General features: G+C 39.3%; 1 protein-coding gene across 2 annotated transcripts in view; it reads left to right on the forward strand.

Moving 5' to 3' along the window:
- Positions 1-27776, forward strand: part of IGF2R (insulin like growth factor 2 receptor) — a 53677-nt gene that overhangs the window by 1996 nt on the left and 23905 nt on the right. Inside the window, exons 1-22 of one of the 2 annotated variants that reach the window (XM_052683669.1) lie at positions 2921-2998; positions 6016-6149; positions 10318-10442; positions 12009-12107; positions 12501-12630; positions 13749-13869; positions 15172-15283; positions 16624-16786; positions 16956-17136; positions 17969-18072; positions 18452-18616; positions 18907-19047; positions 19433-19579; positions 20437-20568; positions 20969-21116; positions 21985-22162; positions 22759-22874; positions 23165-23327; positions 24091-24270; positions 25085-25186; positions 26340-26441; positions 27112-27286. In XM_052683669.1, the coding sequence (XP_052539629.1) occupies positions 6140-6149; positions 10318-10442; positions 12009-12107; positions 12501-12630; positions 13749-13869; positions 15172-15283; positions 16624-16786; positions 16956-17136; positions 17969-18072; positions 18452-18616; positions 18907-19047; positions 19433-19579; positions 20437-20568; positions 20969-21116; positions 21985-22162; positions 22759-22874; positions 23165-23327; positions 24091-24270; positions 25085-25186; positions 26340-26441; positions 27112-27286 (2794 nt within the window). In that variant the 5' untranslated portion in view covers positions 2921-2998; positions 6016-6139. Of the gene's footprint in view, positions 1-2920; positions 2999-6015; positions 6150-10317; positions 10443-12008; positions 12108-12500; positions 12631-13748; positions 13870-15171; positions 15284-16623; positions 16787-16955; positions 17137-17968; positions 18073-18451; positions 18617-18906; positions 19048-19432; positions 19580-20436; positions 20569-20968; positions 21117-21984; positions 22163-22758; positions 22875-23164; positions 23328-24090; positions 24271-25084; positions 25187-26339; positions 26442-27111; positions 27287-27776 lie in introns of those variants that run through there. The other variant, XM_052683661.1, reaches the window with a different exon arrangement.

The raw sequence follows: 27776 nt of genomic DNA on the forward strand, positions 1-27776 counted from the left end.
CAACAAGATGAAGCTTGACAGTTCTCTTATGCTCTTTAAAAGAAAAAAAACAAAGAGTATGTTTTGAATGTAGTGGTGTAGTAGGAAAAGTATGCCAGCTCCTCTGCTGTTCTGCGTATATTCTAGTGTAGATTATTTGGTGACAGATAATGTTTGTCTCCTGTGCAAGGATGAGAGTCAGTGCATAGATTGTATGATTTAGATTTCCTGAGTGAAAGGAATACTCAGACTAGCTGTAAGTCACAGGTCTGTTATTAGGCAGAACTGCTATCTTTCAAGTTGAAAGCCTAATGTTGAATTTTGAAATAACGCGCTTGGCCGTTGACATGAACAGAACTGTATGAATGCTCCTTTCAGTATTTGTCATGAAACCACATGTGTGCTCTTGTGCACCACTAGAAGCTTTGGGTTTAGTGTTGGTGTAGCCTCAGTGCAGGAGCATGTGCTGGGCAGAGATGACCTGTAGCTGAACTTACTTGGCTCTCTTAAGTGCTTTGACATGTTTAAGTGGGAGATGTCATAAGTAACTAATTACCAGACCTAATTGTGTATGTACATGATTGCTTCATAAGCCTGGGAAGCTGCCACTGTAGTGGCTTAAATACGATTTCTCAGCACATGAGCTTCAAATTACTATCTATTTTTTATGCATTCTATAACATGATGTAGTGGATGAGAATTAGACTGCATCACAAAAGATGAAATGTCAAAGTGTATGCAAGGATTGAGAAAGCTGAATAGCTCATGGTGTAGCTGTAAGACTGCTATGCATGATGCATGAAACCTTGCCTGGAGACATGTGCTGTGCGTGGTGGCTGGAAAAAGTGATGAGTAAACTTGAGTAGATCTAAGCATGAGTAGTGATAGATCAGTGTTTTTTTCATCTCTTGAGGCATAGTGATAGCTTTGTACTTTGTGCCAGTTGAGCGCTCTCTTTCTCTAAAGAGAAATGTCTTTAGTAGAGGAACAAGTTTGTGCCATGCATGCTTATGTTAAAACGTTAGCCACACCTAATAGTGATTTCCATGGGAAGTAGTGGATCTAAATTGCTGGCATAAGATTAGGGTGGGTCATTCTGGAGCCTGTTCCCAAGCTTGTCTGCTTGTGCTTGTTGAGCCTGCTTGCAGAAGGCTCACAGAAGTGTCAGTCCCTGCAGTGTGTTCCAGCAGAGAAGTTGCTGGATGTCTAATGAGGTATAGATCAGTGATTTTTAGGTTACCTTGTCTCGGAGTTGAGAGGTCTGTGTCATACCATTTCAAGAAAACCAGCTGGTATGGTGTGCGTAGAGAGCAAGGTCTACTTGTGGCTGCTTTATAGCTGCTGGGGAGGGGATACTCCGCTTCTTCAGTAGGACCTGAAGAAGCAGGAAGTGCAGTGTGGTTGTGAGAAAGGCAGCCCTGGTCTGTTGAGTGCTTTGTTTCCTTTGAGGTGGTTTACCAGTACTCAGACCTGGAAGCAGCTTGTGGCTCTAACTTGGTGCACGTGCTTTGGCTCGCTGCCTTGTTGAAATCTGACAACTTGCAGTGCCAGAGATACTCATCCAGAAGGTAAACCAGACTCTCTGAAGCACATGTGTTTTCCCTTTTTCATGCTACTTTCGCTTCTTTCTTTTGTGAAACAGTAAAGGCATATAAACAGAATGCATAAAGGCCTTACAATTTGTTGGAAAGGATTTTTATTTTCACTGCTTCATTACTGTTTCGGCATCTTGAATCACAGAATATCACAAGTTGGAAGGGACCCACCAGGATCATCAAGTCCAATCCCTGGCTCCATGAAGGACCAAAGACTGACCTGAAGGCAGGCCTAGTCTGAATGCTTGCTGCTGCTGTTTGTACAGCTGCTTTCAGCCAGGCCTTGGCACTGCCTCAGTGGGAGCTGCCTGCTGCAGCTGCCTTGTGCCAAGCCGTGGAGCTAGACTGGCCTCCTCTGCTGTGCAATGCCTGTTGTTGTCACTGTGTTAACATTGAGGCAAATCTGGCTTGTGTTGTAAGCGGAGGCCAGAAATAACCAATGGAGACAGGGAGGGAAAACAAGGAGAACTTGTCCCAAAAGGTGAAAGTAGAGATGTATTTTAGGCCTCTAATGGTGAGACAGTTTGTGAGGATGTTATCTGTAAACAAGGCATCATGTTATGATTTCAGTAGAGATGATTTTTTTGCAATTTTCTTCAAGGCATATACTTATGAACTGCACCAGAAATGGCCATTTCAGAGGTGTGGTATGTGAGCGGGTGGCTTTCTTGCACTCATGGGACAGAGGGCACCCCCATATCACATCAGCTGTGCGGTGGCTCCTGTTAGGACTGCTGGTGTTAGATCTATGCTGCATGTCTGCCTGCACTGTGTCCACCTGTGCTGCTCTGTCTTTGGTGCAGTGGTACTGAGGGTTTTTCCAGTTCTTCCCTTCTACAAAGTACAAACTAAGTTCACATCTGTCTGCAGCTGACACTTCAGAAGTGTCATGCTTCTCAGGTTGTGCTTGCTCCTTTAGTTCTGACTGTGGCCCACAGCAGGCAGTGAGTTAATTGCTTGTGTCCTCACCCCTGTAACCAATTCTGTCTTGTTAGAGCTGTTGCTATAAAGTTGGGGTGAATCTGGGATGTCGTAAGCATAAGTTACTCTGCTAGCTGGATAACTGGCCAGAGCAGGTTGGGAAGGGGAGGGTGATACCATGACATAGTTGCAGGCAGGAGGCACTTTTTGGGCAGCTGGACGAGAGCCCTTCATGTGGATGGGCTGCAGTCAGGATGACGGTGAGGCTGTGAGTAGATTGTTTCCATTACTGGATGTGGCAGAGATCAGTTTGGATTTGTATGGGAACTGCTGAGTCACGGCCTGAACCTCTGATTGATCACCTGAGGCGAGCACTGAGTCAGCCAGAGGAGCACAGGTGAAGGCAGTTCACCTAGACCTATGTAAGAGCTGGCTACCAGTGGGGAAGGATCTCTTTTGGAGATCCACTCTGCTGGAGTTTTGTAAGTGAGCCTAGGATATGGGTAAGCTTTCTATCCTCTTTTTGTTATCATAATCTGCTTTGCCTAACTCTCTTGTTTATTTCATAATTATAACATCTTAATATTCACTGATTATACAGTATTCATAAAGCATATGCTGCAGGGCTGTATGTGAACCTATCCCCAGACACTGATTTAATGTCAGGAGCTTTACTTGTGTGGGAAATTGTTCAGACTTTCACTGTGAATGTGTATTTTGCATCTGAGTTTAAAACAGCTGCTTAGATGGTATCCAACCTGCTGTTGTGCTCTGGTGTGTTCAGGCAGTCCAGTGAATAAGCCCTGCCCCTTTGGCTTTCTTTTAAAGAAAAGGCTCTTGAGCTTCCCTCAAAGCTGAAAGTGATGGTACTCAGAAACTACTGTAGGTGTTTGCTTATGTGTACCATTGGAGGTGTGGTTTGGAACATGATGAAGCAAGAAATCCCACGTTTACTTCCCTGGATTGTTTAGAAAAATTCCTCAGACTTCTTGTATAGAGGTCTGAAGGAACAGAGAGACTCACTTTGGGGGCTGTTTTGTTTCTGTTTTGTGAGTGTTCTCATCTTGTTTCTCTTCTGTTTCTGGCACACTGATAAACTGGCTTAAAGGTATTGATTTCTTCTCTTTCATAACATGGAGCTGGAAGAGCAAGAAACTAATCTCTAATAGATGATAATTCAGTTGTATAAAGGAGTCAGATTCTAGTTCAATTTGAAAATAAATTCTAGTTTCCCAATCATCTAAAAGTGCTGAATAGCCACGCTTACTTGATCAGCAATTTATCATCTTAGCATTATATATTACTACTTCTATAGTCTTTCAAAATCAGTCAAAAAAGAGCACTGGAGCCTTTGGGATTTTTTTCAGCAGAATATTAACTTTCCAGGGTTGTATTTGAGGAAATTGTATTATGATTGAAATATACATTTTCCTGGAGGAAAATTATATGTTTTAGTCTTCATCTCAGTCTTCAGAGCCTTTGAAGCCAGAGCCAAGTTCTTCCAATTTTGGGGGTGGGTGGGGGGGGAATCATATGTTGTTGTACAACAATCCCTTCCTGTTTTTTTTTTTTTCCTGTACTATGGCTTAATACCTGCATAGGTGTTGTTTTTTTACCTCTTCAGAAATGCAAGAAAGTGGCTCAGAGAACTAACCAGTATGATTGTAGAATGTCAGCTCTACTACTTGTGGGGGAAGAATAGTGGCAAGTATTTGTCTAGGATTGAGACACAGTCCTCGAGTCTAATCATGCTGATAAAAAGTAGTTTTTATTAGTGTTTCAGGTATGACTTAGAACTTGATATGTTATTTTTTTGAACCTTTTAGTTCTGTAATAAGAATAAAGAATTCCTTCTGTGAATTGAAACCATTTCTACTTGTTCCAGCCATTCTCATTAGCAAATTAAAATTAGGGCTGCTGTAGTACAAGGAAGCCAAGAAGCCTATAGTCAGTGGTTAAATGGAAAATAGTGTGATATTTTACTGCTGGCACTTTGATTAGAGATGCAGTACAATGGATTTCAGAGGAGATCTTGAGGGATTCAGAAATCTAAAACAAAGTAGCTGAGCTGCTGCTGTCTTATCCTTAGGCAGGAATTAGGCTTCCAAAGTGAAACAAGAGTGGGTTTTCTTCCTGGGAGGATAGAGGGTATGGCAGCACTGAGGGAAGTAGCACCTATGAGCTAGAGATCAAGGTAGATGAACTGTAAGGGTAAAGCTTCCAGTCAACTTCTAGTCTGTTAATGGCTGAAGGAGGAAGGCTGCCTCTTTGTTCAACTTGTTACTAACCTGTAGTGCAGGTCAGATTCATTAAACCCTAGGTGAGCTGTAAGTATCTGGAGTATCTAATAAATTGCTGTGTTGCCTTCTGTTTCCTGATGTGATGAATCTGCATTAAATCCTAATGAAGTTGCCATTTCAGATGAAAAAGCTAGGGAATCTCTTACACTGCAAAAATCAGTATAATCCCCAGGATGCATGCTCCTGCCAGAACTAGAGGAGATGTAGCTGAGCCAAGCTGATGATAGTGATTATTTACTGAGCTGAGCCTTCCTGATGGAGTTTGGACAGTGCGCTATGCCAGTAAATCAGCCTGTCTGAGGAGCTCCTGACTCCAGACCAGTCGAACTGGGCATAGTCCTAACTTGGGTGGTGCCATGCTGTATAACTGATCATGTCAGCGTTGTTATCTCAGTGACTGTGAGGAGGGAAATGTGTCTTTAGTCCTTACATGTGTCCTTGGAGCTACTATGCTACATCTTATTATGTTCTGTTACTCTGATTTATTCCCCATTGTGTTTAACCAGAGGCTCATGTTCCTCTACCAGATTTTGGTCAGCTGATTTCTTTTTTTTTTTTTTTTCCTGATATGGTTGTACTAGCATGGTCCCTTTCATTGAGTCTCTCATAGATAGCTCTGCTTGCTTTCCAGCTTTTGATGTTACTCTACAGGAACTGTCTTTTGAATATTGAGTTACTTGAAAAATGCGTAAGGGTGCAGCAAAGTCCTAAGATTCTTACAGTATTCAGACAGAAAGATGCAAATAATAATTCAAGTCTGATTCTTCTCTTGAAGGTGAATGGATCTGCAGCTGATGGGGATGGGATGTGGACTGCTGCTGTAGTCCTCTGAGTCTTATACTTCCACTGTTGTTGGGTATTGCTGAAGGGCAATTGCATACTGCCTGCCCAAGATGTTTGACGGGTTTATCAGGCTTTCAAGGAAAAGGAGTCGCTCCTGTAATCTACCTGTTCAGAGCAGCCTTTGCAGGGATTTGAGGGAAAAAAGTGATTGGTTGGGTGTTGCAAGAAAGATGAAATATATGCTTCGCAGGTGGCTAAATGGGTTTAGCTCTTGGCCCTGGTTCAGTAACGACTGTTTCTGATACTTAATGATCTAGAACATAAATAAGGAACTTAATGTAATGGTACACTGAACTTTACAACTTGGTTATTTCAGGGACTGGTGTCTAGAGGATGACAGCATAAATGTGAATACTAACAACCTTTTTTCTTTTCAGCTACACATGGGAAGCAATTGATACAGACAAACGTGTGTTTTATAAAATAAACCTCTGTTCTGGTGTTGAAGACTGTGGAAGATCAAGTGCAGTCTGTGCCTATGATGTTGAGAAGAAAGCGTATATGTCAGTAGGTAAGTAAAGAAGTGTCCTTCCTTGGCGGTACTTCAGAGTCATATTAGTGCAAGGTCCCATATCTGTATTTTTCTGAACCTCGTAATAAATTAGTGAAGATTTTTCTTTTCCAAACAGTTCAGAACTTCATTCTGTTGTAGGTTTAAAGTGTAATCCATTATATAATTTTGTGTAATTCAGTGAAACTTATTTTCTGGTCTCACTACTGGAGACCTAGTGCTGTACTTTTCCACACTATCTCAAGCAGAAATAAACATGTCTACTTGTGGTAGGATATACAGTGTGCATACCCTTGTTTGAAGCTTGATACTAAACACTGGAAAAAATTACAAACTAGCTTGATGTTGTATTAGTTCTTTGACAGAGTTAGGCAACTATGTCATATGCAGTCTAGAGTACTGCTAACTTTCTGGGATGTCTTTAGGTTGTTAGACTCAGAGGAGGTGAATGATGTACAGCCCTCTGTTTTTCAGTTTGTCAAGTCCGGTGGCTGCTGTAGTATCCTGAGATGTCCTTGATGTCCTAAGTGTGTGGTGGACTATTGGGTGCTGAGAAGTGTTGAACTGGCGTATTCCAGGGTGCATGCTTGCACGTGGTGTCCTCAATTAGAAACAGCTCATAGTTTGAACAGTACTTGTGTACTTATTTTCATAGTTTTAATCACTGTAGAGGTTACTTCTTCAGCTACTGAAACCAGCAAAGAGGCTTGCTGATAGCTATTTCTGACAGTAATGTGGTAGCTTTCTTACAGTATTACCTTTTCAGACCACTTTGTTCCTACAGATTTGATATGTGAATTTGATTATGTTGACCAATCTTGCCTTCCATGGCAGACTTCTCTTAAGAGAAGCTCTGAGTCATCAGTAGAAGTGTATAAGCTTGGATTGCTGGAAGATAGTGAGAAAAAGGATTCTCACATGCATGCAGTGTCTAGTAAGCCACTCCTCTCCCTTAGCTGTAGTGATACAATCAGTACTTTTCAAACTAGTTGCAACTTCAAATCACCGTGTGATGTGTAGAAAGCATGTCTCAACTCATGGCTTTATTATCTTTTTGTGGTACATTATATCTAAGCCTCAGAGTTTTCTGGAATGACTGGTTAGATACAAAACTGCCACTTGTACTTAGGTGTGTGACAGTCTTCCATTCTGAGAAGCATGATATTTTGCTAGACCTCTTGACGCTGCTAATGTTTTTTCATTCACAAAATATGTAAGAACTTGGTTTCCTACCGAAGTTGGTCTCGCCTCTGAGCATTCAGTTGCAGGTGGATCACAAAGTGAAGGATCATGTGAGCTACAGTTTTAGTGTTTTCTGTTTAATGGGACTGAAAATGTGTCTGCCTGAGTGCAGTTTGAAGACGATTGTTCTTTCCAGGGAAGTGTTATGAGTCACACCTACACAGGCCTCTAGATCTCACATTTCCTTTTTAAAAGGAGGAGTAGAGAGCTGTATCATAACTGTGAATGGTAGCACATATTCCATTCTATGCAAAGCAGAGTGTCTTATCACCTGACTGCTACTGGATGGAAAAGAACTGAGCAACAATGGTGATAACTTGGTCCTGAAGAGGCCAAACAGAAACAAGACTCAACGGTTAAGCTGCAAATACTGCTCGAGGTTTTTTAACCACTCTGCAATAAACTAGGGAATCAAAGCAGTACAGTTAACATTGAAATGGAGTTTCACTTTTTCTCTGTCCAGATTGCCAGTTCTGTTCTTGTTCATGATTTGAAACTTGTTATTGGCATCTGCTATTCATCAACATACTGCCCTGGGTTGTATTGAAATTTCAGCACCATCACTGAGTTGAGGTCATGCTGGTGGATTATCAAGCTTCTTGCTTGTAAATAAGTCTCTCTTAGACTAGCTTAGATAGCTGCCAACGTCCTTTTCTTATGGACAGCTATTTGGATGCCTTCTATGATAGCCTTTCTCCTTCCAAGCAGCTGAAAAGATTAAGGAATAAATAAGTAAAAGTTGTTGTAGGCAGTGCCTTTACTGATCTAGTGCAACTTTTTAAAGTGAATCTGATACTATATTTTTTGGTAAGCTGTAATAGCTGACTTCAGTGATGCTTAATGGAAGGACTGCATCTCTAAAATCATGATGAAATGTGATTGACTGAAGAGGTGAATGTTGCTCCAGAACTGGTGTTCTGGAATGACATTCATGGGAAGCTGACAGTGCAAGGAGGTAGTTTAGGTAGTTTGAGACTGTTCCTCCCAGCCCTGCTCACGTTATGTGTAATGTGCAGCTGAAGAGTTGTGTTAGGAACTTGCTAAGGTTTTAAACTAGACTTAAGCATTCACACAGGAAGAACAGAAGTGATCACATTAGCCTGACTTAAGCAAGACATACTGGTTTTGCTTGTTTTTTTGCTTATATTTTTCTGCCTTGAATATTACTTTAAATGTGGAAACTGGAGTCAGCTAACAAAACCTTTAGAGCAATTTAACATATTCTCAGAATTGGGAGAAAACTAATGTGTACAGGAGCCTAAGTTGAGTCCTCAAGCAGACTAGAAAGTTATGTTGCCTTCTTTCCCTCTAGTCTCCTAGTGAAGAAAAAACATGAATTGGCATAAATACTGGAAGCCTTAAAACTTGAAGGCAATCTTTTGGTACTGAGTGCCAAGACATAGGAAAGGCAGGCACTGCTGATAGCCTCTAGGTGCTGAAGAACTGGTTCTGAACTGCAGCTATGCTAACATACGTAACTGCAGCAGGTTCTCAGCCTGACACAAATCCTGTGCACCATGGGTACGTGCAGGTTTACTCTATGCTACCTTTCTTCTGGGTTGACAAGTCTCCATTCTTACCTTCCCTTGAGAAGGCAGATGGTATGGAATGATATATCTGTCTTGTTGTCATGATTATATATATGATGGATACTGAGTGGCTGCTTAGGTGTTAGTATCTTAATGTGGCTTTCTGTAACACAGTATCAATAGACACACCCTGCAGTACTGATAAACTGTGGTATTGGTTGGCTGTCCAGTTCTCGTTCTGATTGCTACCATTTTGGCTTGATGACTATAGTAGATTTCTCCCTCCTATGTTTCAAAGTAATTGATAGCTATCAGAAACTATCACAAATACATCTTTTTCCAGTCTGCAGGAGTGATTTGGGTGATAGTGCTGAGTAACCTGATAGAAAGAAGCGAAAGAGCTTCTTTAGGGAGTGTTAGGGAAAGCACTTGCAGCTGGTAACAGTGGCTGGAATGGTGTTCCTGTGAAATGTTGCCTTGATTGTTTTTGCCTGTTCCTGCTCTAAGTGGGGAGATAATAGGCTGGGCAAAGTTCTGTGAAACGGCAGGAGACCTAGACACAAAGCTGTTGTCTGCAGTGATGGCAGATTTGTCATTCTTTAGCACAGGCATAAAAGCAGAAAGGAGGAAGCTAGGTAATACTGATGTTTTATAGTGCTCTCTATTTCAACCCAAATGTGCTGCAGCAGCAAAATCTACCAGCAAAAATGGGCAGTTAGCATGCTACATCTAAAAGGAGTTGGTATTTAATGCTGACCAAAGTAGGTTTGAGCAGGAACATTTCAGTGGATTGAGCTGGTTGTTGACGTGGCTTGAAATGTGCTTCACTTTTTCCATTCCTGTCAGGTGCTGGGTATAGAGGGACATGCAGTGATGTATCACTAACCCCAGCCTACGTGCAGCGTGTGGGCTGCACTGAAGGAGATGAGAGCTGCAGGAGGGCGTGCGCTGATATAGCGGGACTGTGCTGGGTTCAGCTGTAGGTAATTCCAGTACAGCCTATGTGTCCAGGCACCATTGAATTCTTCATTAAGTAGATTCTCTCTGATATTGCGCTGACACTATCCGTATAAAAGGCACAAAGGCTGAGAAGCTGATAGAAGCTGATGGGAGGAAGGAGTAAATTGTGATGCTTGAAACTAGTTCATAGCAGTGTTTGGTTACAAGCCTTTGAGGAAGTAGAAGTGATTAGAAAGATCAAATACTGTCTTAACTGGGACCTATATTTTAAAGATCACAAGAATTGCGAAGGAAAGTCTTCAGCTGTACTCTGTTTAAGACTGTTTTCACCTAGACTGGTATGTCTCGTGCTGCTCTGTGCTTGACCCTGGAGTCTGCGAGCTTCTGTGAAGGTGCAGTACTGTGATAATTTTTTCTTTTTTTTTTTCATACCCCAGGTAGCTTCACTTTGCGAGAAATTTCTAAAACTCTTTTGGTATTCAACACTACAAAGAAATGCTCCCAGCAAGGCAGTCAGCACCAAATTCAAAGCAACATCAACTTCCTCTGTGGGAAAACACTGGTAAGTCTAAATCACTTATTCTTATCTTCAGTGGAAGTAGCATGTCCTTTTAACTTGCTTTGCAGGGAGACTTGCTTTTCTAGTGGGTGTAGTAATTGCTGAGCTTTGTGGCTTAAGGAAGAATCAGTTACAGTTTAGTACCAAATTAAGGATGTGATCCAAAGCAGCTTCCAAAATACAGTCAAGCTAGAAAATAATTGCAGATCCGCAGCTTAGCTCTGATCCTGGTCTCTTGTGGGCCTTTAATATTTTCAAAGGGATTGCACTTAATGCAGTGTTGATGAATGAATCAACTGTGTGTTGTAACAATAAGAGCTGTTTTTTCAATACTGGTGTACTGAAGCTGTGAACCTAAATTGTCAGTACTGAAGAACATGACTGACCTCTGGTGTGGGTCAGTGTAGTAAGTTAGATTTTGTCTGCATATAGCTGAACTCTGTGCCTGTACATCAGCTAGGCTTCTGGAGGCACAATTGTTAATGGGTATCCACTGCGAGTGCCAATACTTAGAAAGTGTTTGTATATAGTTGATTTTGTGCTGTTGGAGTTGCAGCTAACAAACATTTAACTGATACCACAGCTTGATAATTCTATACAGGTCAGTGTGTGTATTTGTGTATCTGATTAATGCTTTTTAAGGCTGCTCTTGTAGGGCATGCTGAACACTATTGCGCTCCCCTGTTTTGGAACATAGCCAGTTGAAGCAATTTGCTATGCACCAGAGAGGTTTAGATGCTTCCTGTGCTGTTTTAGTAGATGATTCTTAAAAAAAATTCTTGTTCAACTTGAGCTGTAACACCACATCATAACTGCCTGCAAACTTCTAATTAGCATAGTTTTGACACTTTCCATATGATGTAGTCATAGGGTCTGGAACAACTTGTTTCTAAGGTTAAAGGGAAGGGAGAATAAATAGCGTTTCTAGCTGGAGTGATGAAAGAACAATGGAAAAAATGTGATTGTCTTTTTGTAAGCAGTCATTCAGTTGAGCCTCCAGCCCTGAACTGTGGTAGAATTCTTGTCTCAAAATAGATGCATACATGTTCAATGTGAGCCTATAACTAGTGGACATCAGAGGTATCCTTTCTGTGTAGCTGAAGAATTTGTTAATTGGCCTTCTTTGTGGGATGAAAGATAAAGAAATGGTAAACTACACATTGCCTTGCTGTTCATTTCTTTGTAGACTCTTATTTTAGTGTTTTCATTTTTAGTAGTTGATGCTGGTGCTCCTGCCAATAGCAGTTGGCATTGTGAGTGCTTCTGAAAGATACAGTACAGCATGTTAGGATTGGCACATGTTAATTGAGAGCTTGCATATGCAGAGTGAGAAGGATTTTGGCAGTCTGCATTTTGCTGCTTTTACCAACAAAACTGCTGAAAACATGCAACCCAATGGTCTTGCTATTAACAAGAATGCATGTTTTTGATTTGTGACATATATTTGTAGTTTTTAATGGTGACTATGTGTATACATGTATGTGTGTGAGTGTGTGTGTATATATATATATATATATATATAAAATTGAAGTCTGTTTTTCAAGTAATTAACTTTTTTCCTTTAAATAGGGTACCCCTGAATTTGTAACAGCAACAGAGTGTGTGCACTATTTTGAATGGAGGACCTTTGTTGCTTGCAAGAAAAACTTGTTTAAACCTGTGAAAGAGGTAATCTATGTACTGTCTGTACAGAAGTTACTTTTCACACTTCTAGTAATTTTACTTTACCAACCTTCCTACTCAAACAAATCCCAACAACCTCAACAAACTTCTTCATAGGCATATAAAACAGCTGCTGGAGGTTGGTGGAGCTGAGGATTTTAAGCAGCTCTTTGCCCTTTTTTGTTATCTCGGTGGCTTATAGTAAAACTCCTGTAAAAGCTGGAGCAGAACAGATTAACTTTGGGTGCTTTGTTTTAGCCAGCATATCTAGCTTTACATCTGTCTGAAAGTACTTCAAGAAGTAAAAGCCTTTTCTATTTATTGGAGTAGTTCTATAAGTGCCTGCTCATAACTTCTCTACCTCATTAACATGAGTTATATGTAACTTTTTCCTTTTAGGTGCCTTGTTATGTATTTGATGAAGATTTGAAGAAACATGACTTGAGTCCTCTCATCAAAGTTCCAGGATACTACTTGGTGGATGATTCTGATGATGATTCCTTGTTTATAAACATCTGCAGAGACATAGGTGTGAACACCTGCTTGTTTTACCTGTCAGTATGTACATTTCTACCAGTATGGTAGCTTTCCAGTTGAGGCTGTCAAGTGACCAAATACTAGTGTTTTAGAAGCCGTGCTTCTGTTTCAAAACTATTTCTGATGATTTGAAGGCTGCTTTGTGTGAAGTTGCATCTTGCATTCTGTAACTATTGAGCTGTTTAGAGATATTCCTCTTCTGAAAGGGTGGGGACTGTTAGAGACGTTTACTGAAGCTCTTCCACTGGAGCTCGTCTTGCAGCTGCTTCTGTTTGCTGCCAGATAAGACCCAAATAGTTTACAGCACTTCTTGTGCTCTGAATTTATTACTTGCTTTGGGTTCCCATTCAAGCTGCTGCTTTGTTTCAATTGAATATCCTGTGGTGCAGCTAACATGGCATTGAGGTGCTTTGGTAAGTAGTGGCAACTAGCTAGCACTTTCATGTCAGTTGGGAGTTACACGCATAAGAAATTAAAATAGCAAAAGCGTTCCTTTGAATCTTGCTGAAAATGCTAGTTTAGTTGTATGCTTGCACTGATTTTTTTCTTAATCTGCACAATTAAATTTATATTTTGTGCCCATGTCAAGAAGTTTTATATAATACTTCCAGTTTTAATAGCAGGTCTGTTTTATTTAAAATTAACAAAAACAACACAACAAAAAAAACCCAACAAACACAACACCAAAAAAAATGTCTGCAACTTTGCTCATTAGTAAGAAACAAAGGAGGAGAAAAAATCCTTTCTAGGTAGAAAGGGTTACTGATTCCTTGGAATTATTTCATTGTTGTGGAGGGTGTGTGGGGGGAGTAAGTAGTTAAAACACTTTAGAAAGTGTAAAGAAAGTTAATCCAACTGCTGTACGAGCAACTGGAAACTAACTGCAGCAAGGAAGTTGTACTTGCTGTCCTAAACAAGAAAGCATGAGCTTCCCCCCATTGAATATCACAAGCATTTCAGATTTTGTTTGCCAGTTTCATGTTCTTGATGTAATCTATTTTAAAAGCATCTTTAGAAAGAGGTAAAACGGCGAGCCTGCAGATAGAATGGCAAAGTACTCTGTAGAGCTGAGCCTAGATGCTGAATCTCATTTTCTGTGTTCTGTAACAGGAAGGTCAAGTGGAGAAACCATAAACTGCCCTGCTGGCAGCGCAGCGTGCTTGATACATGAAGGTCGTGCGTATGATGTTGGTCGTCCGCAGGCTCAGCTGAAACGTCATGACAGAGACAGGTGATTGATTTATCTGATGGTACTTCTGTGAACCAGTTAGTCATCTGGATGGAATAAAACATTCACTTCCCAAAGAGTCACGTTGCCATTGATGCAAGTTCAGTGTTGAGGCATTGGCAGAGACTATTACTTCAAATACTGGGAGAATAGTCTTTTTGTAGATGTTCCATTATACTGTCATAATGGAACAGATTTCTGCCTTCTCAGACTCCTCCTTACAAAATTGCATAGTTCAGAGAAGCCAAGCGAAAGTAGTGTTCTACCTCTCCAAGCAGAGGAATGAATTTTAACTCTGTCTGCCTAATGTATGAGGCTGAAGGGTAACTGTACTTGTGAATAGTAGAAACTTATATTGATGCTGACTCTGTTCTTGTTGCTGCGTTTTTATGTTGTAAGTGTAGCTAAAAATAAAATAAAATGAAAAAAATCTCATGTTATTTGTGAGATCTAACATGGTCATATCTGAGCCTAACCAAAACAAACCAGAGTTTAATAAAAAAGAGACCAGAATCTCTAGTCTTTCAGTGATGTGGCTCTTCATTTTTTGAGGGAGAAGTCATTGTGTGCCCTGAATCAAACTAGGGTGGCCTGGAAAAGGAGTAACGTGATTGGGTATATCTGAATCCTATGATGTAGGGAGGCCGGTTGGAGGTGCAGCTAAGCTGGAGCCAGATAGTTGCTCGTCCTGAAGCTGTTTTCTGCCTGTTAGGTTGCACAGATCAGGTGCGCTTGCTTGGGAGGTTGTATGGGTTTCCTTGCCTTCTTGGTCAAGTCAACTTGTCATTTGTCTTTTTGTCAGTTGCTGTGCTTCCTTGTCCTATTCCTACCTTGTCTGATCCATTCCAGTTGTCTTGCTACTGTCAACAAGCTAAGGAGTTTGCCACGCTCTCAATTCTGGGAGCTGGATGGAAAGAAATTTTAAATATGGAATTAGCAATGTGGCGAAAGATTACTGTATTCTACTTCCAAAGTGGCAGAGCTGTTTATTGCAACTGCTCTTCAGCAGTCTGAGAAGAAAGCTATTTTTATAACTATCAGTCACGTTCCTACTCCTGTATGCTCCCTGTCTTGTAACTTGCCATCTTAACTGTTGTGTAGAAGGATGCTATGTTAAATAATTCTGGGTCTCTCTTAGTAGTTACTTGCTGAACTCTTAAGATGAAAGAAGTAAGGACACCTGTAAAATTAACTTTCAGAAGTGGGACTGTTTTGATGTATTCTGCAGAGGATAAATGTTACTCCTGGAGTATTCTTCTATGTATTGTTTTGGGTTTTTTTTGATTTGCCTTTCTCTTTTTCTAGGCTGATTCTGAGTTATGAGAGAACGTACAATGATGAAAAACTGAATTTCTGCTTAGGCCATAACCCAGCAGTAACGATCACTTTTGTTTGCCCATCTAAGAGAGGAGAAGAGGTAATTTTGCTGTTTTAGTTTGTGTTAAATGGTTGTTCTCTAACTCCTGTTGTTCATTATCTTTTATTGAGAGCTAAAGGGAACAGAAAGTTCTTCAGTTTTGCAGCTTGTGGAGAGTGTAGGATGCTCAAAATAAAATACTCTGCAGAAAAACTGTCTTCTGAAACTTGAAACAAGAACTCGTGTTTCGATGTATTTAGTTGTCCTATTCTGGGTTAATTTTTTTTCTCTAAGAAGGGGATGGAATTGTTACAGTGTTAATCCTTGGCACAGAAGTCTTGTTGGCTGAGGGCGTTTTCATCCTCAGTGAGGCTGGACATGCTTATAAAGAAACAAGTTACATACAAACAACTATTAACCTGACCTTCCTCAGGGAAAAAAAAAACTAGCAACTGTATTTAGTGGAAGTTTATCACTTGCTAAGCGGGCTAATGAACTCCTTTTACTTTAGTCTGTAGTGTTAAGCAATGTTTTGGCAGTACTGTATCATTACATTGTTAGAGATGATGCCAGGTAACTTCAGCAACCTGCACCCCTCTAGCTGGACCAGAGTAAATATTGTTAGTGCTCTGCTGCTTGATGTTGTGATGCTTTTGGCTGTAGGGTTATGAAGGAGAAACTCTTACCCTGCTAACTTTGAATTTCACGTTTTCATACCTTACAACCTAGATAGGTACCATGTATCGTACTCGTGACTGAAGAAGTAGACCATAGAGATTTCTCTACTGACACTTTGTAATACCTCAGCAGAGCTATGAACCTGCAGTATGAGTGGTATTACTGACCTTATAACTGTGTTGTAACTTTTCTCATGATTACCTGTGTATTTGCCTGTTCTAGTTTTATGAATTGGAGAGTTTTTAAATATTTCACTTCTGCAGGAAGTAGTACAAAAATATTTCACTACCTGACATCTGTTAAGTGTTGGCTAAACAATTCTGTTCCTCTAATCAGGATGAAAGTTGCTATAACAGTCCACTATTTAAGGCTGCTTTGCCTTTAAAGGATTGCTTGATCTCTGTTCTTGTCTTCACGGAATCCCCTTAAACAAATACAGTCCAAGCTGTTGTCAGCAGTTGTAGCTCTGTATTCTCTGCTTTTGCCAACATGTTCAGGAAAAGTGCTTTTTTAGTATGTCATTACTCTGCTAATGCCTGATGCTTTGCCTCTGTTTAGGCTTTCAGTAGTTTGTCACATAATTAATAAGAGAGGCCAGAGACAGCATTTGCAGATCTTAGGCAGTTTGTAGATGAAACTAGTCATTACAAGTCTTAAATGACTATAATGCTGTCAAAATATCTCTAGATTTATAATTGCAGTTTTGATCCTTTTTGTATCAGAGTGCAGGTCCCAAACTCACAGCAAAAACAAATTGCCGGTATGAAGTTGAATGGGTTACTGAGTATGCCTGTCACAGGGATTACCTGGAAAGTAAGAACTGTCTTCTGACTAATGAGCAACATGATGTCTCCATTGACTTGAAACCACTTACTCTATCTCCAGGTAAAGTCACTATTCTTATTTTCAGTGTGTGCTACTACTAATTGGTTTTCTGGTTTGATGTGTAGAGTTAAGGAAAAATATCCTCTCTAGATACTTCAGTCATATCTGACTAGTAAATTTTTTTTAATGTGTGGAACATTTTTCCTTTTTTCCTTTCTTAATTATTTAGATTATGTCACACCATATGTAGCCAAAGATGATAAAGAGGAGTATTACTATTACTTGAATGTATGTGGGAGAACTGGTGCAGGTAACTGCAAGGACAGCACAAGATATGCCTCGGCTTGCCAAGTAAAATCTTCAACTAACCAGAATAAGGTGACAGGAAGATTTGAGAACCAGACTCTAAGGTGTGTAAAATGCTTGCTGGGCTCTTCAGCTCTGCTGAGTTGTCTGAATGACTGATCTTTGTTTCCTACTTTGGTGCCCTTGTCTGTCATGTAAGAAACATTGGATATGGAATGCAAGTATTTTTGCTCGCTGTTGTATATAAAAACATTAACGGTGTATTGCCAAGGTGGGGAAGAAACTTTACTGACTTTATCAGAGCTGCAAACTCTGTGCTTCTTTTTGCCCTCCTCAAGTTTTGCATGCAGTGTAACATTAGGGTTTGATATTTAGAAGTTGTCGTCAACAAAAGAGCATGTCTAGCTCATTTGCAGGAGCATGAGTTAATTGTACTCAAGACTACTGGAATCTGCAATTTAGTGTGTTTTTCTTTAAGAACTTCAGGGTTCCCAAGGGCATACTGGAGTAATAGCAAACCAGAAGTAATTCTTGTAGGTGTAATTTTCTATTCTGTCCGTGTGCATGTGGCTGACCTGTGGGAGCTATTCTCTAGAGAGTATGACTTCTTCCACCTGCAAAAATAGCCATGAAATAAACTAATATGAAGAAACATTCCACTAAAGCTAGGGTGGCTTTAGAGTATTTTTGAACCTGTGTACAAATCTCATGAAAAGTAGACAAAAGTCTATGACTTGAAGCCTGTATTGCAGTAGGAATGCCAGTATTAGCGTTGAACAACCAACTGTATTCCTCCTAGAGTGAAATGTTGTGTTGTTTTGGTTTTTTTTTTTGTTCTGTTTTTTGTTTTTTTTTTCTAAATGGTTTCTGTTGCATGGAGAGCAGTGTGACTGTGTTTGATCCTATGTCTCTATCTAAAACTGACTTTTCACTCAGATATTCTGATGGGGATCTCACTTTAATTTATCCGAATGGGGATGCGTGTAGCTCCGGCTTTCAGAGAATGACTGTCATAAACTTTGAGTGCAATGAAACAGCAGGTGAGTGTGATGAGCTGTGATCACTCTGCTCTGAGTTTGAGATTGCTAGTAGACCTTGCGTTAGAAGGAATGCATACTTGGAGCCACAGTTAATGCAAAAAAATGCTGTTAGAGTAAGCACTTAATTCTGTGTGGCAGGATTGTTTTGTGCTGTGCAATAGCACTGATTTTTAATTTGCACTCAGTTGTCAAGAATGCTAAGTCATGAAAGGGCCTTGTTTCTATTTTTTTTTTTTTTTGTCTATAAACTCTTGGCTAAGAAAGCTTCTTGCACAGGAACTGTGATTTTTCTATCCTTGCTAATTCTCTAGTGTTCTTGCTTTTCTCCTCTTTCCCCCACTGGAAAGCTTACTTCTGTTTATCTGTTATCAATATTAAGGTAATGAGGGTAGAGGAAATCCTGTGTTTACTGGTGAAGTGGACTGCACCTATTTCTTCACTTGGTATACAAAATATGCATGTGTTAAAGAAAGAGAAGATCTTCTTTGCAGAGTTGCTGATAAGAAAAAGCACTACGATTTGTCACCTCTGGTCCGCAGTTCAGGTATGGCAGTGAAAACTAGCTTTCAGTTACTTATGTTCTGGATTTATATGCCATGTGTCATTGTAATTCCTTAGTTGAACAGTAATCAAATTTCACTTTTCTTAGTGTTTTTCTGGGACGCATCAATCCCTTCTTCTCAAATTAAGTGAGCACCTTAGGAAAGCAAATGTATATTTAAAGACAATTGGGATGGTTGATTTTTTTTTTTTTCTATATGATAAAAGGCTTTCTAGGGTGCAGAGGATGGAAAGATTAAACTAGATGACATGTTCACAATGACTGTATTTTAGAATCGGCCCAGAACTGGGAAGCTGTGGACAGTAATCTTTCAGAGGAAGGGCGGAAGCGTTATTATATCAATGTCTGCCATAAAGTGCTGAAGAGAGGAGGAGCTTCCAGCTGCCCAGATGATGCTGCTATTTGTTCTGTAGGTAAGTCCTTTTTTGCTTTTCTTTAAGACACTGGAGGTTTTGCCTATTCTCTGTAAAGCAGCTGCTCTGAGTGTTTCCAGTTGCTTGGGGAAAAATGTTGGGAGCGTATTTTCATTGTGCTTATAAAGACTGTAGAAGACATGATATTAGTAGACTTTTCTGTAACTAAAGAATATTACGCTCTCTACCATGATTTGTAGTATAGTTTTGAGAAGGTTTAAAAAAAAACAAACAAAAAACAAAAAACAAACAAAAAAAAAAAACAAAAAAAAAAAACCAAACAAACCTTGCAGCTTTATACTTAGTCTTTCCATTTGTCTGGCTAATACTTCCTTAGTGCAAAATGCTTTCTGGAGGGGAAAAAGTGACTTTCTTGTCTTTGTAGATCAGGAAAAAAACAGCAAGAATCTTGGAACATTCGTTTCTCCACCTAAGAAAGTTGGAGAAAATATTCAACTTACCTATTCAAATGGAGATAGCTGTGGTGTTAACAAAAAAATCAAAACTGTCATCACTCTTATATGCAGACCAGGTAAGGCCCTGTTCTTTGATCCACTTAAACTGGAGGTCATCTTGTATTCCTAGGCGTGAGTACTAAATCATGAGTACTAAATAAAGTGTATGTTTCTAATTTTCTTGTATACAAAAGGAGAAGAAATGTGGCTTGTTTGCCAGGATAATAGTAACATATGCTTTTATGTTTTATATAAGTACTCTTTAAAGACTCTTGAGCAATCTCTTAAGCTGAGATTCTATCAAACAAAATGTAAGTGTAAGTGTTTAAAGGAAACACCTGGAAGCCATAGAAAAAGGCACCTTCTATTTCCAGATTGTCTTGGTGGAAAAGACTTGATTTTGAAATGCAGTTGTATACTTTAACAGTCTTTTCTAGTAAATATATTTTGTCTCTAAAATGCTTGTAGTGTATAGAAAACTGAAGCGTTTGCATGACTTTTTAATATTGCTAATCTCCATGTAATAGCCCAGGAGGGAAATAGGAATCTTGGATTTTTGTACTTCAGCCTGAGGAAGATAACTTTTCCAAGTGTGCTGGTCATCTGGTTATGCCCTAGTTCCTGATAAAGCTATTGTTTTTGTAGCAAAGCTCCAGCTTTGCAAATAAAAGGAAACTTCCTCTGGAAGTGTGAGATATACTGTTCAGTCTGTTCCTGAGTACCATCTTCCTCTTCTTGGCTAAGCTCGAGGAAGAACAGGGTGCAAGGAACTTGTGTAAAGCATTTCTGATTCTGTGTGGTCCTCGTTTTTAGAGGAGAGGCACTTAAGCTATTAACTCTAGTCTGATGTTGGGAAGGAGTCTATTGCTAGCCTTAAATTCAGTTATTCTGACTGTACTGTGTGCAGTTTAACACATTGCTCTTATGATACCAGGTGATCTAGAAAGTGCTCCGATCTTGATGTCTGAGAGTGAATGTTCGTTTTCTTTTGACTGGTATACTGCTGCTGCATGTGTCCTGTCTAAAACAGAAGGAGATAACTGTCAAGTCTCTGATCCTCAGGCAGGTAGGTTAATTATCTACGTGTTGGCTACATTTAAAGGTCTTGAGGAAAGAAATTGTCATCACACTTAGTCTTCCTGCTGTGCAAAACTGGAGTGAGTTCAGTGCAAGTCTAAGTACCTTTAACACTTTAGCACAGTTTTAACTGCATATGTATGGAAAACAGCATGAGCTTTGATACTCTGCTAGTGTATGTGGGAGAGTGGGTGTTATTTGACTGTAGTAATTTTTTGTGTAGGAAGCATGTTTTGTATTTGAACTTGTGCCTTTCTGGAACAATTACATGAATGGAGACGTTCATGGTGATCATGTCTGTATGTAACAACTGGCTGTGTAACCAGTGGAACTGAGATCTGACAGATGGCAGGAAAAAATTGAACTCATTGGTTTTTCTTCCATGTTAGGCTTCTCTTTTGATTTATCACCCCTGACCAAGAAAAATGGGCACTACACAGTTAACACTGCAGAGTATTTGTTCTACATAAACATCTGTGGCAGTTTGCCTGATGATTTGTGTCGCACACAATCAGCAGCATGCCAGGTAACACAAGGGTGAGTAACTAATTCTCTTGCCTGTAATAGATTTCCTGTTGTGTGATGTGTGGTCTGGGTAACAATTTGCATTTAAAATCATTATTGCTCTACTAGAACTCAGGGAGTTTGCACATAAAACATGTAAAATAGCATGTGGTAGCGCAGTAGTTAGGCTTCCAGCTATTTCAAGCAAAGTGCACATGTGATCTTGCTTGCATTTAGCTTTTGAAATTGAGAGTGTTCATTACTCCTTCAGATATGACTTTTTTTTGGGTGGTCTTATGGGAAGCTGGTTGTTAGACTCAATGATCCTTGTGGGATCCTTCCAACTCAGGCTATGCAGAATTCACTGCAGGCACTAAAACTGCACTTCATGGGAAGATGAGCTAAATCTGACAGAGCTAGCATTAAGTTAAAGAAAGGCTCCTAGACCAAACTTGGACTTTGAGCTAAGAGCGTGTGAATGTAATTGTTGTCAATAAGTGCGAAGACTTGCTGTTGTGCAGTCCTAAATCTTCTGTCCTTGGGTAATTGCATGGAACTAAACTGAGCTTAATATTTAAAATACGCAGTTTGAACATATGGATTGCCTGTCACTGCTTCAGAGAATGCAGGATTAGTGTGTTAGATATCTTAATTAAGGTATGGTTTCCTTTCCAAAGGTCACCTATTCATGTTTTAAGTTTCCTCTTGGTGGCACTCTTTATCCTAGTTATCCTAGAGCACTTTGTCTAATCAATATAACTTAATCCTTTTTGTCTTATTATGGAATTTTCCATAAACATACCTATGTGCCTATTGTTTGGAATACTTCTGTTTAAAATAATTAAATTTTAATTTGGTTCAGTCCCAAAGCCTATGCTTTTTCTTTTTTTTTTTTTTTTAGAAAGGATCAGTATTGGAGTCTTGGACTACCTAATTCCAGACTTTCGTATTATGATGGTCTGATTCAGTTGACCTACAAAAATGGTACTGCTTATAACAACGAGAAGAAAACACAGCGATCTACCCTTATAACTTTCCTGTGTGATCGTCAGGCTGGAGTAGGTCAGCCTGAATATCAGGTAAGAAGTTATGTATGAGAAAGAAGTTTCTCTGTCCATAGATCTTGGTAATAATCACTGTTAGGCTATTGCCAAAGAGATTTGTGGATGGAGATTGATGGATGCAAATACCCACATCTATAAAGCGAGCTGATAAAGGAGGCAGTTAGTTCTCTCAGTGTATCTGTCAGTGTCTGTAAAACCTATTTTGCCTAGTGAACAGTAAGCTGTTGATCTGTGTCAGGGTCCTCTTGCCTTGCTATTCTCTAGTTTCTAGTAGTTAGAAGTGCTTTCCATCCTCTTATGTTTCTAGTCCAAAGAACAAATGTATATACTTTTCAGCTGAAGAAGTAACAAGTACTGGGACTGTCCTGTAACATAGCAGTTATATTGTTCTGGTTCTGTTTTTTCTGGTGTGGGATTTTTTTGAAGTATTTCTGGTGTTACAGCAGGGAAATAATGACAGGATCAACATGGAGACAAACAGAACACAAATCAATCTGAGAAAATATATCATCCAAACTAAAGGGAAATAAGCTTAACATAAAAAGGAGTATCCTTGATTCAAGTAGTAGTCTGTATGAAAGCATCAATTGACTTTTTTTTTTTTTTTTTAGGTAGAAGACAACTATACCTACAACTTCAGATGGTACACTGAATATGCCTGTCCTGAAATGCCACTGGAGTGCATTGTGACAGATCCCAACACTATGGACCAGTATGACTTGTCAAGGTAAAAGAAAGAGCCTCTGTGTAAGCTTAGCTGTTCTAGGTTTGTGTTCTGGCTTATACCTTGGCACTGCATGATGTTGGCTTTGTATATAGGTAGCATTAGAAAAATCATCTGTTGTAACAATGTGAACTGTAAGTATCCTGAAATGTTGGTATTTCAATCTAGTGTATTGACTTATTTCCCAAGATACAAGCTGACTCTTTGATTTTACTATCAGTCTCTATTGAGACTGATAAAGCAAAATCAATAACATGTATTCTTAGCATAATACTTTTTCTCTTTCTACCCAGCTTAGTAAGATCAGAGAAGAGAGGTGAGAATTGGTATGCCATGGATAATTCAGGACCAAATGAGCGCAAAAAGTACTACATAAATGTCTGCCGACCTCTACTTGCTGTTCCAGGATGTGACCGACGAGCATCTGTGTGTCAGATGGCATATCGGCATGATCATGTGAGTAGCCCTTCCATCCATCCCAGCTCAGAGGTGATTTGCCAGCTGATTAAAATAAAGGAGTCTACAAGATGAACGCGTGAATTTTGACTCCTTGCTACAACATACAGTGGTATCTGGGGTATATATGATTCTTCCTTTGTTCTGTTTTAAAAGCAGACAGGCTGTTCTTTGTCAAGTATGCTGCTGCAGGCTCAAAGACTGGTAGCATTATTTTAGGAACATTTTATTCTGGATATTGTCTTGCATAAGGCTTGGATTGGAGTATTTGCCACTCTGCTCTTAATGTTTAGGCTTTTGAATAGGTTAGTCAGAAGTTGCCAAGACAAAAAGGATGCTGGTAGTGTTCTACTTATGAAGCGACTTTTAAGCTTTGCTGATCATGCACATATACAAGGTCAACTCTAAGAATGGCTTCAGCATAGTTTTAAACAACTGCACAGATTACGTTGTATTTATTGCCACATGAGATTATCGGGCTTCCTGAACTTCTAAGCTGTGTAGCTGATGTAATGGGGCAGTTGTTTTGAGGCACAATAGGCACCTTATCATAAAATAACTGGTTTGTAGCACTTACGTTTTAAAGATGTGGACCTATATATTTTTTCTACTGCTCCATATTTGAGAGATTTGTAGGTTTGAGTTGTGAATGCAATGGAGAGTACCTTCTGTATGCAAGATTATTGATTTTTTTTTTTTCATTAGATATTTTAAGAAATATCCTTTTGAATACAAAATTGCTGACAGTTTTCTTTATTTCTAGGATTCTTACCACGAAGTTACATCTATCAGTAATCTTGGTGTTGCCAGCAAAGAACTGGTAGTTGAAAGACTTGGTCACATTCTTCTAACATATGCAAATGGTTCTGTATGCATCAATGCTGATGGAGAGAGAACTTCTTATAACACCACCATTCACTTTGTGTGTTCCAGGGGCACTCTTGTAAGGACAAATCATCATTCAGTTGTTTTATCATAGTAGATTTTCTGTCACATAACACCACGTAACAAGAAGCTACCTGAAAATTTATAGCATGTAAGATTTGTGACTAAGGGAGGCAACTTGAGGGCTTACCTTTATTTTTTTTTTTGAATCTCTGCTTTAAATTGGGTATGTATTTTACTGGATTCTGAAACTGAGTATTTTATCATAAACAAGAACTAGTTAAAGGCTAATAACCCTCGTGGGGAACTGATGTTTCAGACTAGTGTAATTAGCATGAAAAAGTACCTTTTATAGTTACAGACATTGCAGAACATCTTAAGAGGAAGAATCTTGAAAGTGCATTTTTAGACTGAGCTTCTGCATCTCTGCAGCTTGATTCTACGTGAGCTCAATTCTATAGAACTTCTACTGATACAGGTGTACATGTTAAAGTTCAGACTCTACTGGTGAGTGGGGACACTAGTGAAGTTTGCCTAAGGCTTTTCCTGTTAGCTTGTGAATCTACAAGTTTTGATTCTCTTACTTTAGTGGTCTTCCCAAGAGAGATGGTGAAAACCCTGGGCTTAGAGCAGTTATGAGCTACTTTAGTTTTGTATGAAAGCACTGAAATCAAGTTATTTCAGTTATGTCAGCCAACAGTATTTTATAGTGCTAGATTTTTGTTTATAATCTACTATACCATATATCCCAAACCCCCTAGGGCTGAGGGCCGTTGGTAGGCTACTTTTAAAGCAGAATCTCACAAACGTGTGAAGGTCTTGGCTGTTACTTTTTACTTGATTCTGGTCTTCTGTCTGCAATTCATTTCCAGAATAGCAGCCCCCGGTTTATATCTATTCAAGAATGTGTGGTTACGTTCCTGTGGGAAACTGAAGCTGCTTGTCCAGTTAAGGAAACAAAAGATGATTCTCAGGTAAGAAAACCAAAATTCATGGTCTCACAGAATTGCAGGAGTTGGAAGGGACCTCAAGAAATCAAGTACAACCCTCCTGCTAAAGCAGGTTGCCTATAATTGGTCACACAGGTGGGGAGCGATCATATGGGGACTGGATGTCTCCATAGAAGGAGACTTCCCAACCTCTCTGGGCAACCTGTTCCAGTGCTCTGACACCCTTATTGTAAAGAATTTCTTCTGCATGTTAGTATGGAGCTTCCTATGTAGAAGTTCTAGGCCATTGCATTTCTTTTAGTGCTACACACTACTGGTAAGAACCTGGCCTCATCCATTCGCCTCCCATCTTCCTTTAGATATTTATAAATGTTTATCAGATCCCCTCCTAATCTTCTTTTCCCCAGGCTGAACAGACCCAGGTTACTCAGCCTTTCCTCATGTGGGAAATGTTTGAGGCCCCTTATCTTTGTGGTTCTCCACTGAATTTCTTTTAGGAGATTTTTTTTAACAGGGCTGCCTATAACTGAGCCCAACAGTCGAAATATAGCCTCACCAGGGCAGAGTATTTTTTTTCTAGTACTTGCTGCATTTTCATTACTCTAGGAGAAAACTTGCAGTGAAATAAGAAGTTCATCATGGTGGAACTTTATGCCATCTTACTGTTTTCTTGAAGCATGCACAAAGTATGTAACTTTGGATAAAAGTATTCCAGAGCTCACTTAAAGAGCAACTCGGAGGACATAGGCTGCTAGTAAAGTTGAGAGCTTTTTTAAGTATTATTCTTTTATTCTTGTTTGTGTATAGCTAATCAAATTAGGATCACTTTGTACAATGAGCCACACAGTTACTGTTTTACAAGTCTTAAAATATCACATTAGTGTACAACTACTTTCAATTAAAACGTTTGCTCTAGCTAACCCGATAAATAACATGGATTAATTTACACTTTCTGGCATTTGACCAATGTCAATAGACAACTGTGCAAAAGAATTAAATAAAAAGTTGCTACTACCAAAGCTGTAATCTAATTGTCCAAATTTAGTTGCTGCTTGGTTCACAGGATAGATATATGTGCAAATCATTTCTTTGGCTCTCTGAGCAAGGTAGAAATAGAATGTTAAACAAAAACAAAAATGCAGAGGTAGGGAATAATACTGTTATAATTCTTTTACAGTCCTGCTCTGTGCGAGATCCAGACAGTGGATTTTTGTTCAATCTGCAGCCATTAGCTACAGAGAAGGGCTATACAACCACTGGCATTGGGAAGACCTACTTGGTAAGGATTTTGACTGTACAATCTGTTGCTTATGGGTTCTGCTGTTGCTTTTTTTTTTTTTTTTTTTTTCCCTTCAGGTCATACTTAGTGAGTTACAACTTTTACTTTACCCTCTTAGGAGATTTAAGTTGGCAGAAGAGCATTGTACTTAAGAGAAGAATAGAAGATAAACTGATTCATCATTCAAAATAGTATTTAAATAATATTTTGTTGTATAGCAAAGCTTAAAAACTAGTCACGCTGTAGAGGCACCTCTATGCTATGCATGACTAGCTATATACTCAGTTGTATAGTACTGGTTTATTTACTAATGCAAAAAACGGGCAGTGTAAGCATATGAGTGATTCAGTTTATCATGTCTGTCTTCTTAATGTGCTTTATTTGTCTCGTTAGTTTCAGGCTATCCACAGATAGTATCATAGGGTTTTTGGCTAGCTAAATCCACATCCTGTTCTTCCAGTGGGGTGAATTTGTGGACCCTGAGGGTGTTGCTCCTGTGTACATAGTTGTCTTGCAGTTCAGAAGTGATGGGCATTTTAAGAAGTATGATATAACTTCAAAAATCAGGCTTTAACAAGAGAATTTCACTGATGCAGAAAGGCTACTTTTGAGTCTAACTTTCCTGAACCAGTTAACATTGTGTACACCTGTATGTTTTTAAAAATTCTAGCTAAACATTTGTGGGCCTATGCCAGAATGTGGTAAAATCAATGGAAAACCAGCTGCTGGATGTGAAGCGGACAATCTGACATCAGTGAGGATGGTAGAATTGGATAAAACTCTTTATCTGTCTAGTGAAGGGTTTCTAACTCTTACCTACAGAGGTCGTCTTCTTGTTGAATCAGGTGAGTTCAGGAAATGTGCAGTGCAGTTTGTCACTAATATTGTACTTTCTGTTTTCATTTCACACTTTGTGTAAGTTTAATGGGTTTAATTCTAATCACTAATGCTGGGTTTAATACTAGAACTTAAGCGGCTTAGCTCACATAAGCGTCTCATGTGAGAAATCAAACCATGCTATATAATCATAGTTCAGTTTTCAAAAGTAAATGTGCACTTCAAAACTGAAAATGGACAAACTACAGTGCAAGATGTTTTTCCCCTTACTGAGTAGATAAAAAATACCTTCCCTTAGAAAGGGAAACAGGTAGTTAAATAGAGAAAGCAAGCAAAATGAGCTCTGATCTTAAGTGAAATTATTGCTTTAGAGATTATTCACAAAACCAAGGCTTAAGGTATTTTAATGAAAAATGACCTTTCAAGTATCTTACACTGTTCTTAGGAGTTCCTTGAACAAGCGCTCTAGTATCTCATGTGTACCTGCTGTGTGAATTT

Source organism: Tympanuchus pallidicinctus, unplaced genomic scaffold (genome assembly GCF_026119805.1).
Source record: "Tympanuchus pallidicinctus isolate F22 unplaced genomic scaffold, pur_lepc_1.0 scaffold1, whole genome shotgun sequence".
NCBI lineage: Eukaryota > Metazoa > Chordata > Aves > Galliformes > Phasianidae > Tympanuchus > Tympanuchus pallidicinctus.